At 39.8% G+C, this 11,515-nt stretch overlaps 4 protein-coding genes across 5 annotated transcripts in view; 3 read left to right on the top strand and 1 right to left on the bottom strand.

Annotated features, from left to right (window-relative positions):
• Window positions 1-1,392, top strand: part of LOC101315145 — an 8,781-nt gene extending 7,389 nt beyond the window's left edge. The window contains exons 2-3 of the mRNA XM_004298491.1: window positions 21-89; window positions 985-1,392. Of these exons, the coding sequence (XP_004298539.1) occupies window positions 21-89; window positions 985-1,331 (416 nt within the window). The 3' untranslated portion in view covers window positions 1,332-1,392. The remainder of the gene's footprint in view (window positions 1-20; window positions 90-984) is intronic.
• A 1,321-nt stretch (window positions 1,393-2,713) lies between these two features.
• On the top strand, window positions 2,714-5,370 carry LOC101294062 (glutamate-1-semialdehyde 2,1-aminomutase, chloroplastic-like). Of its 2 annotated transcripts, none has more exons than XM_004297467.1 (3): window positions 2,714-2,969; window positions 3,555-3,728; window positions 4,088-5,370. In XM_004297467.1, exons 1-3 carry the CDS (start codon window positions 2,790-2,792, stop codon window positions 5,153-5,155), a joined length of 1,422 nt encoding a protein of 473 aa, XP_004297515.1. In that variant the 5' UTR covers window positions 2,714-2,789; the 3' UTR covers window positions 5,156-5,370. The 2 variants fall into 2 exon arrangements, with proteins under 2 accessions (XP_004297515.1, XP_004297516.1); XM_004297468.1 differs by lacking the exon at window positions 2,714-2,969 and adding an exon at window positions 3,207-3,283.
• A 109-nt stretch (window positions 5,371-5,479) lies between these two features.
• Window positions 5,480-7,447, bottom strand: LOC101293774 (membrane-anchored ubiquitin-fold protein 3-like). Its single transcript, XM_004297466.1, has 3 exons — window positions 7,087-7,447; window positions 6,656-6,829; window positions 5,480-5,923 (listed from the first exon to the last, which is right to left on the bottom strand). Exons 1-3 carry the CDS (start codon window positions 7,214-7,216, stop codon window positions 5,868-5,870), a joined length of 360 nt encoding a protein of 119 aa, XP_004297514.1. The 5' UTR covers window positions 7,217-7,447; the 3' UTR covers window positions 5,480-5,867.
• Window positions 7,448-7,513: 66 nt separating this feature from the next.
• Window positions 7,514-10,656, top strand: LOC101293481 (RNA pseudourine synthase 7-like). Its single transcript, XM_004297465.1, has 12 exons — window positions 7,514-7,662; window positions 7,747-7,790; window positions 7,876-7,953; window positions 8,065-8,165; window positions 8,268-8,355; window positions 8,455-8,533; window positions 8,789-8,871; window positions 9,434-9,499; window positions 9,585-9,641; window positions 9,788-9,913; window positions 10,185-10,420; window positions 10,554-10,656. Exons 1-12 carry the CDS (start codon window positions 7,572-7,574, stop codon window positions 10,654-10,656), a joined length of 1,152 nt encoding a protein of 383 aa, XP_004297513.1. The 5' UTR covers window positions 7,514-7,571.
• Window positions 10,657-11,515: the final 859 nt, after the last annotated feature.

The raw sequence follows: 11,515 nt of genomic DNA, 5'->3' as shown, positions 1-11,515 counted from the left end.
TTTGAAATTTTTTGTTGCAGGCGGCCATGGTTTAATGGAGGTGAGCTTTTTGAGGTCCGGTACTACTCACCGGAAGCTTCTCGTTCGGGGTAAGATTTTTCGGCAATGGATGAAGTTTACGGTTAGGAATTGTCGGTTTCCGGTAGATTCTTTTTGCTATTTTGTTTGGTCAACATGAATGTGTGAATTTGGGGACCAATTGGTTTTGAAATGAATTGTGGCGAGGTTGCTCAGATTGAGTGAGGGGCAGAATTGGGTGTCAGAGACTCAGAGGTGATATGTATGCTCATTTTTGGTGTTTTGTTTAAGAGCCAATGCTAACGTGCGCTGTGGATTGATTTGATTTGGCCACCCCCAACTAGATTTTGGTATCTTATCAAGGGATCTTACTATCCCATCAGGTTTTCATGCCCCTCTTTGGTGTTTAGTCCCCATTTTTGAAAAGTCATCTTGCATGGGAACTCACACTCTTCTTAAGCACAACTCTGTTCTAGGCATTTGCTTGGTGTTTTGAAATCTGTGTGCAAATTTGCAAAGATATGGGTCATTTTGCTAGCTGGCTTGCAGTTTTGTTTTGTGTGTGAGATGGTTTCTGTGAAAGGAAAAGGGTTGGTTTGGGGTTGGGGTTGGGGTTGGGGGTTATAGCTAGGCTTTAGTAGGCAGTGCTTTTCCCTGTGAGTTATGATTTTCTTTTAGTAAAAGTTGATTTTGGGTTGGGTACTGAAAAGCTAAGAAGAAAGCAGAAGCCGGTGGCCCATCTGGGTAACATCTTGGTGGTTGCTTTGTTTTGTAAAGTTTGTATGTATTAACTTTTCCATGTATAGTTCCTGTGATTCACACCTAAAAGTATGTTCTGTCGACCCCTAATGTAGTGTGCACTTGGACCCTGTTGTGTAGAGCTTTCACTATCCCAATTTCTTTGCATACTTAAAGACCTCCCTTCTCTTTTTGCTTTCTCCTTTACATGATTCATGTGTGCTACAGGAGAAGAAAATGTGGAGGAGCCAAATCGGATTTGGGGGGAGAAGTGCAGCCGGTCTGACATAGTGATCGACCAGGGTCCCACGGCACCGCTGCCTAGTGGCATTCCCACTTACACGGTGGAGATCATGAATGTATGTGGCACCGGCTGTAACATTAGCCGCATCCACCTCAACTGCGGTTGGTTCAGCTCCGCCACGCTGGTGAACCCGAGAGTGTTCAAGCGGCTTCGCTACAATGACTGCCTTGTGAATGACGGCAAGCCTCTGGTCAATGGTGGTTCAATCTCTTTTGAGTATGCCAACACCTTCCTCTACCCACTCAAGGTTTCCTCTGTTGTTTGCTACTGATCGGTTCTAGTCAATCTTTGACCAACAGCGACATTCACCTTAGGAAAATTAGAATTGACACAAAAAAGAAGAATCCCACAACTATATAAAGCACCCAAAGCAAGACTTGGTACTTTCTAGCTGTTTTCTCACAACACCCAAAAATAGGCCTTTGGTTTTTGTGGTTCTGCTTTTGCTTTATATCTATTGAGAGTTTCAGCATTTCTGGGTTTGGATTAGTTAGAGTTTTGGAGGGGGGAAGGTTCAAGTTTGCTGAAGATCATCGCTTAATCTTTTGAACCTGCCTGTATATAGTTAGTTATATACTATATATAGTATGATGTAGGATTGAAATTCTGAGTAATGTTCCTTTTATTATGATGGTTCTGAAGAAAATGTGGCACAGAGATTTTACTAGTGTGATAGTGATTTTATCTGCTCGTCTTTTGTTGGTTTTGACGTGATATCAGTAAATCATGGGCGTCTAATCGTTCAAGCAGTGATCTATTGCTTTACTATAACAAGTAAAAATCATTTCAAATGTTACATCACTGGATTTCCTCGGTACAAAATCAATTACAAGAGAGAAATATTGTGTGTACGAGTACTCTATTCTTAGTTTCCTCTTTTGTGTAGACTGATGTCAAATTCGATCCTTACGGGACAGGTTCATTCTTTTATTCAACTTGATGCTTAGTTCCTTACTGGACGTCTAGCTGAATCAGCTGATGCATGAACACTTCTAATGGGAGTGTTTTTGTTTCTTAACAAGGCATCAACCAACTCGCCATTGCTAAAATCTTCCATCCCGAGTTCCCGACCATATGATATTTCGTTTGAAAAATTTATTCCATAATACATATTAAATATGAATAGAGACCCTAGAACAAAAGTCCTCGATAAAAACAGTAACAAAAAAATGGTCACCGGTAAAAATATAAATATAGACACCTTTGTTTACCTTATTCGTTGACACACTCAATTTTAGCTATAGAGAAAATAAGAAACAATCATAGAAATCCCGTAGAAGCTATTTCAAGGACAACACATGAGAATGCTCTAATACTTGGAGCATTTTCATGTCGTGCTTCAAATGTACCACAAAAGAGGTAGTAGATTCTCTTAATTCTACTCTGAAAGTTGGGATGTTGTTTATTCTATTTTGTTTATTTTACACTGGTTGCAATCAGACAGGTGCATTTGGTAGTTAAATACTCTTGTCTTGGTTATATTATGTCTAAAATAAATAAACAGTACTGATCAATTCCATGTGAAAGCCCAAACTGTAGTCAGGTCCAGCCTAAGTTCTCTAATTAGCTGACCCGACCCGGCCCAAAGGTTGCATCGAGCTGAAATGTAGCATAGTATTATAATCCTCAGTCTAAGGCCGAGGTCTTGCTCTCTGACACTTTTATCTTTTTCTTCTTCTGCTTCTTCAAAGAAAGAGCACGACCAATAGAAGAGAGAGACAGCGCGAAAATGGCCAACACGATCGCTGGCGTCGCCGTCGGGATTTCATCCGCAACTCCCAGGCTTTCTCAGAGACCCATTTCACGATCTTCTCGGCGTTTCTCCACCGTCAAAATGGCCGTCTCCCTCGACCAGAAGAAGAAGAATTTCACTCTTCAGAAATCCGAGGAGGCCTTCAATGCCGCCAAGGTACAATTACTACTTTGCCCTCTTTCCCAGTAGCTGTTTCGGATACGTAGTCAGCTAACTTGTAGAGTTGTAGTGAAACTTTTTGGAGGATGAGAAAGTTGAGCGTAGCAGTTGGAAGTTTGGATTGGATTTGTTGTGTAGGTAACTTTGGTTGACTTTTTGAGATATAGGGATTTTCGGGGTTTTGAAATTACAGAGGAATGTTTGAGTTTGGCGAATTAATCTTTAAACCTAGTGATGGTTTATAATGTGGATGATGCTCTAACAATCTCTGGAGTTTAAATCTAGGATCATCATTTTCAGTTTGTTTGAAGGTGGAATGGTTCGCCAACCAAATTCAATTGGATTAATAATTGCTGTCGAAAGTCAAATGATGAGTTGCTAGATGATTGTAGTTGTTTTTTGTACTATTGCTCTCTAATTTATTTTTTTTTCAGTGTTGCTATTGAAGTTCATGTTTGTTCTTGGAGATGTGTTGTATGCAATCTCTGAATACTGTTCTTGTGGTTTAACTGTTTGTGGTGTTGGATGGCGAAATATTGTTACAAATTTGGTCACTGCTTACTCACGCATGAACTTTTGTAGGAGTTGATGCCTGGAGGTGTGAATTCCCCTGTACGTGCATTTAAATCTGTTGGTGGACAACCTATTGTGATCGATTCTGTCAAGGGATCTCATATGTGGGACATTGATGGTAATGAGTACATTGACTATGTAGGTTCTTGGGGACCTGCAATTATCGGGCACGCTGATGATAAGGTTCTATTCTTTCCTCTCTAATATGCGTTATGCTGTTAAAATGCATGCTTCTGTTAAACATTCATTTTATGATTAGTAGTCTAGTACACATGGTTGTTGTTCTGGAGAATGGACCTTTTGGAGAATCATAGATCTTCAAGTTCCTTTTTTTTTTCTTTTTTTTTTTCCTTTAAGTTTTCCATCATAGACATATATGTGTACTTTATATAAGTTTCAGACGGTCTCTATAAAACTGACTTTGCATGATTTCATAGTTTAGGACAATTAAGTATGCACCTCATTCTTATAAACTCATGCTTTTAGAGTTTTAGTTATTTAAACTTTCATTTGGTTGCAGTCCAACTGACACTTACCTTCAGGTACTTGCAGCTCTGGCTGAAACAATGAAGAAAGGAACAAGCTTTGGCGCTCCTTGTCTTCTAGAAAATGTTCTGGCAAAAATGGTGATTGAAGCTGTTCCGAGCATTGAAATGGTTCGATTTGTTAACTCTGGCACAGAAGCATGTATGGGTGTGCTTCGTCTGGCCCGTGCATATACTGGCCGAGGGAAGATAATTAAGTTTGAGGGCTGTTACCATGGCCATGCTGATCCATTCCTTGTAAAGGCTGGTAGTGGTGTTGCCACATTGGGACTTCCAGACTCACCAGGTGTTCCTAAAGCAGCGACCAGCGATACTCTAACAGCCCCATACAATGATTTGTGCGCCGTGGAAGCTCTCTTTCAAAGTAACAAAGGAGAAGTTGCAGCAATCATCCTTGAACCAGTTGTTGGGAACTCTGGTTTTATCACTCCAACCCCAGATTTCCTTAACGGAATACGTAAACTCACCAAAGAACATGGTGCTCTCCTCATTTTTGATGAGGTGATGACTGGGTTCCGTTTGTCTTATGGTGGAGCTCAGGAGTATTTTGGCATTACTCCCGATTTAACAACACTTGGAAAGATCATTGGTGGCGGTCTGCCAGTTGGTGCATATGGTGGAAGGAGGGAGATTATGGAAATGGTGGCACCAGCAGGGCCAATGTATCAGGCTGGAACCTTGAGTGGTAACCCGCTAGCAATGACTGCTGGGATTCACACTCTCGAGAGGTTGAAGCAGCCCGGCAGCTACGAACACCTGAACAAGATTACAAGTGACCTTATTCAAGGTATTATAGATGCCGGTAAGAAGGCTGGGCATGCAATTTGTGGTGGGTATATCAGTGGGATGTTTGGATTCTTCTTTACTGAAGGGCCTGTCTACAACTTTGACGATGCAAAAAAGAGTGACACTGCAAAGTTTGGAAGGTTCTATAGGGGAATGCTGGAGGAAGGTGTGTACTTTGCTCCCTCACAGTTTGAGGCTGGGTTTACAAGCTTGGCGCATACTCCTGAGGACATCCAAAATACGATAGCCGCTGCAGAGAAAGTTTTTAGGCAGATATAGAACAATAAGTTGTGGCTTCTTGGTATCAATGCTTCTCTTTATGTGGCGTTTTGCAGGTTTGTCAAATTTGTAGGTGATTTGGAGAGTTGTTTGAGTTACATTTTTTTCTTTTTAGAATTCGTTATATTTATGTGGCTTTGTGCTGTTGTAATTGCTGAGTGTACCATCTGATCTTAAGCTAGTAAATAACATCGGAAAATTTGTTAGTATCTTCCATACTCTAAACTATTTGCGAGGCATGATCAGATGTTAAGATTCAACTGCTGTCTGAACTGCTTTAGTGTTGCAGAGATACGTAGAGAACTTGGATTGATTCATCCAAATACAAAGAAAAGAAAGCTAGCGCTCAAAATTCTTGCATGATAGAAAATCCAACATAAACACATCATTCTTCCTTGGTAGTTTACAAGTGGATCTTTGCATTGATATACAACTTTTACATAACTATACAATCATTCATGCAATCTACAGGGAAAGACAGACCGTAAACAACGAGAAAGCACTCTGTGATGGTGGAAGACATGGCCTAGCAATTGCAAGTAGCAGCAACTAAAGAAATCACCATCAACATGGTTTTCTGTACGCACAACTTTAACATGTACATGTTGATGCACAAATAACAATGAACAAATGTATGTCAAGAGATGGTTTATGTCGTCAGAGCACTGATACCCGAGGTCACCAAATCCCAACACGAACAGTTTCTTTTTTTTCACAATATGGAACATGAACAGACAACTTTCCGTGGCAAATCATCGATCTTCTTGTCTGTTGAGAAAAAACTAAGATAAGTTTTACAGCACCTCTTACGGTTCGAAATCAACAGAGGAATATAAAAGACAAAAAGATATTATGAATTCCAATGAATTTTACTAATGAAATTGGTAAAATCCAACATGAAGGCTGAATCCCAACCAGGTAAACTAAGAGAAAAACGAAAAGTCGAACATGTTAGTGAGAGTAACCCAACTAGCATGTATATAACACGTTCCTCCCTTCTTGGCAGACTAAGGGTTCTTCCAAATGACATAGTGTAGCATTCAGGCCATGAGAAAAGTGGTTATCTTTTAGGAATTAGCTCTGCATTAACCTTGCTTAAAACTTTGATATGCTGTAGTACAAGTACTGTGGTCACTGTGATCCTACTTTGTGCTAATGAGTTGCTCTGATTCTTACAGGCACACTCATACTAAACTGCCAAAGATAAACAAACAATGAAGATATTTCTACTCATGAATGAAAAGAAAACAGAGCAGCAGCTTTTCACATCCTCAACAAAAACGCTATGAACCAAGCCCCCATGAAAATTTGTATACAATACCTAACTTCTCTGGATAAAGGCAGAAACAAACAATCCAGTATCCAAATGACTGAAACTAAATTTAAAGCCTATATGGAGGGAAGTGCCACCAAACAATACAAACAACCTCATTGAACTTCACACACACATATCATTCCGAACCACCAAGACATGAAAACCTTCAGATATTCAGATCATACCTGATTTTGCTTTATCTATAGTTGGCTGTACAACAACATGCATTACCATAACTCCCCCACCGCCAACATCACCAAAAGGTAATTTACACTGACCCACTGTCTTGCTGTTCTCCAAAATCTTACCAAAACACATTAGCTTCACTTCATTCGCCGTCTTGGGTGTCATCGTTTTGCCTATATTCAAAGAATTGTTCAACCAAATCAAAACCAAACCAATAAAACAACACAGTAAATCACTATATCCACAAGAAGTCACAGCATAATCCACCAATTCCAACCAGTACTGAATTGCTCAAGATTCAACTCAACTGATTCTTCCACAAGCAGCTAAATTCAGGCACAACCATAAAAAACAAACCCAGAATCCAAAATTACAGACACAATCAAAACTTTCAAACACAGTAGACTAATCAGAAAGTGAGAAGTCAAACCTTTGGGCCAATCAGAGACGACCCTCTGCTTAAGCACATCGACTGTAGACGCCGATGAGTAGCTGAACGGCCCAATATCGGACCCATCATACAGCCTGAACTTTATGTCCACCAAATCCTCCTCCGGCATCTCAAAAGCTTCCAACTTTCTCAACCTCCACTGATCCAATCCCCAAACTGATCACTACCCACTACACCTCTTCCAATTCCACACCAGACCCTCTTCTTCTTCTCCACCTTACAATCACCCCAAGCTAAATTCAGAGAGCTCCTCTCTGGAGTTTGGTGAGCTTTAAAAAAATAAAAAGAGAGAAGAGAAAAAGGTTTTTGACGCAGGTGTGAGTTGTAACCAAAGTGGTTCGGTGCTTTGATAATGAAATAAAAACTTAAATCTTTTTTTCTTTTCTTTTTTGGGGATGCCAACGACGTCGTTTGGCTCTAGGGCTCTGCAAATTTGCAAAAACCTGAATAAAAGAGGAACAAAAATGAAGAGGAAGATAGAAGAGACGGACATGGAGATCGTCTGGCAGTCGCCGGCGAACCCGCCGGAGCGGAAAGATTACATCTTTCGCAACGGTAAGTTCTAATTTCTCTCAAATTTGCTCAGAGCAGTAAGTCAGTAACGAAAGTTGTTAACTTTTTGGCGGGAATGTTTTGCAGGGAGGCGCCATGTGAGACCCTACTACTTTGAGTTCATTGCTCATGTAAGCTGCTTTGGTACATTTGGTAATTTTGATTGGTTTTTCAGTGTAGTTTAAAACCCTAATTGGTTTGGTTGCTGGGTTTTAGGTTAAGAATAGGTGGGCGGGGAAGACCATCGTTGACTTGTTCACTGACGAGTTCAAAGGCCGGAATCGTGACTACTATGTAGGAGTTCATGCTCTTGTTTTGGTTGCTTTATAGTTTAGTTTTGTGTTTGTGATTTAGTATGAGGTTTCTGTGACTTGTGATTATAATGTCAGTTGTTGTGCATTGTAGATTAGTGCAGTGAAATGTGGGAGGATACAAGTTGATGGGCAGCTTGTGCCGGTTTCATTCATAGTTAAACCGTCGCAAAAGATAAGCCACTTCCTGCACAGGTAGCTTTTGCTGGTTATAGTTTTTCATAACTGTGCAGTTTTTGATTGAAATCTGTGTTTTGGAGTTGTATGGCTGGGAATTGATGTAGAAGTGTTTTGTAGGCATGAACCGCCAGTGATGACTTGGGATGTGAAAATTCTTCAAACGGAACCTGATGTGGTCACCATTTGTAAACCTGCATCTGTTCCGGTGAGTAGAGCTCATGATATAATGTGCCTTGATGGCAAGGAAACATGTTTCTAAACTGATTACGTTTCTTATACCTGTTTGTTTATGGTGTTGTCTTAGGTGCATCCATGTGGTCAGTATCGTAAGAACACTGTTGTTGGCATCCTACAAGCAGAGCATGGCTTGGCACCTCTATTTCGTATCCAAAGTTCAAATTATAGTACTTCTGGAAGTATATTTTTTAGGTTACTGTTGTTTAAAGTTAATGTTCCTTCCTGTTGTTTTAGTTTCTTTGCAAGAAAGCTTATTACTTCAGTATCATTTCCTTACATGATTTTGTCCACTGGAGTTTTGTTTCTCTTTTGTTCAAAATCTAATGTTCTCCATGTGTGTGTGATTTATTTGCGATAAGGTTTATCACTTCATTATTCTTTCCTTGACTTGATCTCACCAGCGATTCATCGGCTAGATCGTTTGGTCTCAGGACTCCTTATCTTGGCTAGAAGCGCAGCACAAGCTGACATTTTCAGGCAACAGGTAGGCCTTCTTCTACACTAGCAATCATTATACTCAAGGAAAACAAAACAATAGTTAGATTTTCTGAAAATTTCAGTCTAATATTAGATGAAACTCAATCAGACGCTACATTAATTTCACTGAAACTTTAAGTCAATATGATTGGTGTGAAATGCTATTGCCTATGGTGATATAAGTCTTGGTGAGATGTTTCTGTCACTATTCTAAATGGCTATGGGCCTGGAGCTGCATGCACTACCAAGGTTTCATTCTATCCATGCAGGGTTACTCTTGTATAATTGGCTCTCTGTTGCATATAGATATGAATTATACCTATAATTTTAGTTGGCATTACGTATTAGGACTATCATGAAGTATAATCACTTTTCTGATTATATGAAGTTTCATATGTTCATGACTTCAGATTCAGCACTTTCCACTAAATGGTTTGTGCATTCACGGTTAAATTGGATTATCTTGTTCTACGTTTAATATGTGGATGATACAAGAGTTCTGCTTTACATGTTTTGTGGGTAAGAGATGCTTTTCTCTTTGTCCTCTAAGTAAGATGTAATGCTTGCAGATTGAGGGAGGAATGGTTCATAAACAGTACATTGCAAGAGTCATTGGAGAGTTTCCTGAAGAGGAGGTTCGCATTTGTTAAAGCTGAATGCTAAATTTGATGTTCTTCATCTTATCTTGACAGATTGTTCCTTTCTTTTTCCTCTCTCCAGCAAGTTGTAGATGCTAACATAGATCATAATGCTCGAGAAGGAAGGAGCTCTGCCGAGGTGGGTCATCTATTGCATGATGGCACTAGTTGCTGCTTAAATCATGACTTGTGGGTCATCCCCCATTGTTAACTGGTCCTATTTTGAATTATACCAAAAAGTATGATGTTCCAGTACTGAATGATAACCTTCTCTTGTTTATGTAGGTTGGTGATTCGTGTAGTGATGCTCCCACGAAGGGGAAGACTGCTTGTACAAAGTTCACTAGAATCAGTTCAAATGGAATTCAGAGCATTGTCTTGTGTGAACCAGTCACTGGCCGCACTCATCAAGTAATCAAATCAAATAATTAACAAATTTCTTTTGAAACATAATATTGTCTCACTCTAATTCTTGTAAGCATACAAGTATGTCTTATGTTTTTTTTGTTGGCTGCCTCGGTAACTTTAGATTTGCAACTACTTTATTGGACCTTTTCATATGCTTATTTTCTTCATTACTCTGCTTTTCACTTTGTTTTCTGAAACATCTATACCTTTTAGGTACTCAGCTCTGAAACTAGTATGCTGACAAACTCTAATGATTGCTCATTCCGTGATGTAGATACGCGTCCATTTGCAACATGCAGGCCATCCAATAGCAAATGACATGCTTTACCTGTCCAAACATGTTAGTGATCGTTCAGCTGAAGGAATGGGTGCTGATAGAGCTGCTGCTAATTCAGACCACTCTCCGGCTTCTGTTGTTGGCAAAATTAAATCCACTTCGCATGAAGATTCTAGTGAGGACTTCAGCATTGATCCAATGTGTACAAATTGTCCAAGCTTAGCTCCAAAAGGGTAAAATCTTTTCTTTTCAGGCTTGTCTGCCTGAATAGTTTATTTATTTATTTATTTTTTTATATGTATGATAAGTTGATTATATTCTTTGATGTCGACTGATTACAGCTTCCCTTGTTACTCTCAATTGCAGATACGATTATCATGAAGAGGCCTTGTGGCTACATTGTTTTAGATATTCTGGACCCGGATGGGTTTATGAATGCCCACATCCGGATTGGGCATCACTTAGCTAGTGATTCTTGAATTTTGTACTCGAAACAAATTTGTATATCCATATTAATAGAGAGACCCTATTGAGAAAATCTTTGTGGTCACTTCTTATAAATTTTCTGAAACCGTACTGCAATGCAGTTCAATATTGTTCTCATGGACTTATGAGTGGTCCATTATCTGTGGCTGTGATATTTCAATACCCTGCAATTTCAACAAGTTCAACAGCAAGAAGCACAAGAGAGGTCAGCTTTTTACTGACGATATTGTCTGTAAAAAATCCTAAATTTATTATGTGTATCTTTGCCGATGATAGTGCAGGTTTGATATAAACAAAGGTACTTAGCAATTGCTCTTCTAGTCTTTGGATCCCCAGTTTGGCATTGGAAGCTAAACTTTTGTACTGAAAACAAAACGTGCAAGCTAATATGCACGCCTCCATTATTATGATTGATTACTACTTGAGAATGATTGGATCATGCAAGAACTAGTGGTGCAATCTGAATCAGAATAAGCTGATGATGAGAACTGAATTCACCTAACTTGTTAAAGAAATGAGATAAATCATGGAATCCTAACTACCAAATTACCGAAGAAGAAGCAAGCAATAGTGCAATACAGTGGAATCCACTTGATTTAACAAGCATGAAAAGTTTGAACATATATATACGGAGCCGTTCTAAAGAGAACGTCCGCATAGCCTTTAAAGTGCGGAGGTCCCTCCGTTCGCCACCGTACGGCGCCGGCGAGGGCGCGCCTTCACTCCAGCGAACTCCAGTAGCGTCCCCGACCACTTTCTATCCCCGGCGAGTCCGCCGAATTCCAGTTTTCCGGCCAGATTGATTTTGTTTGAAGTTTTGGGTGATCTGGCCAGAAAACTGG

This window comes from Fragaria vesca, linkage group LG4 (assembly GCF_000184155.1).
Source record: "Fragaria vesca subsp. vesca linkage group LG4, FraVesHawaii_1.0, whole genome shotgun sequence".
In the NCBI taxonomy this organism is placed as follows: Eukaryota; Viridiplantae; Streptophyta; class Magnoliopsida; order Rosales; family Rosaceae; genus Fragaria; species Fragaria vesca.
This window is presented reverse-complemented; position numbering and strand designations above follow the sequence as displayed.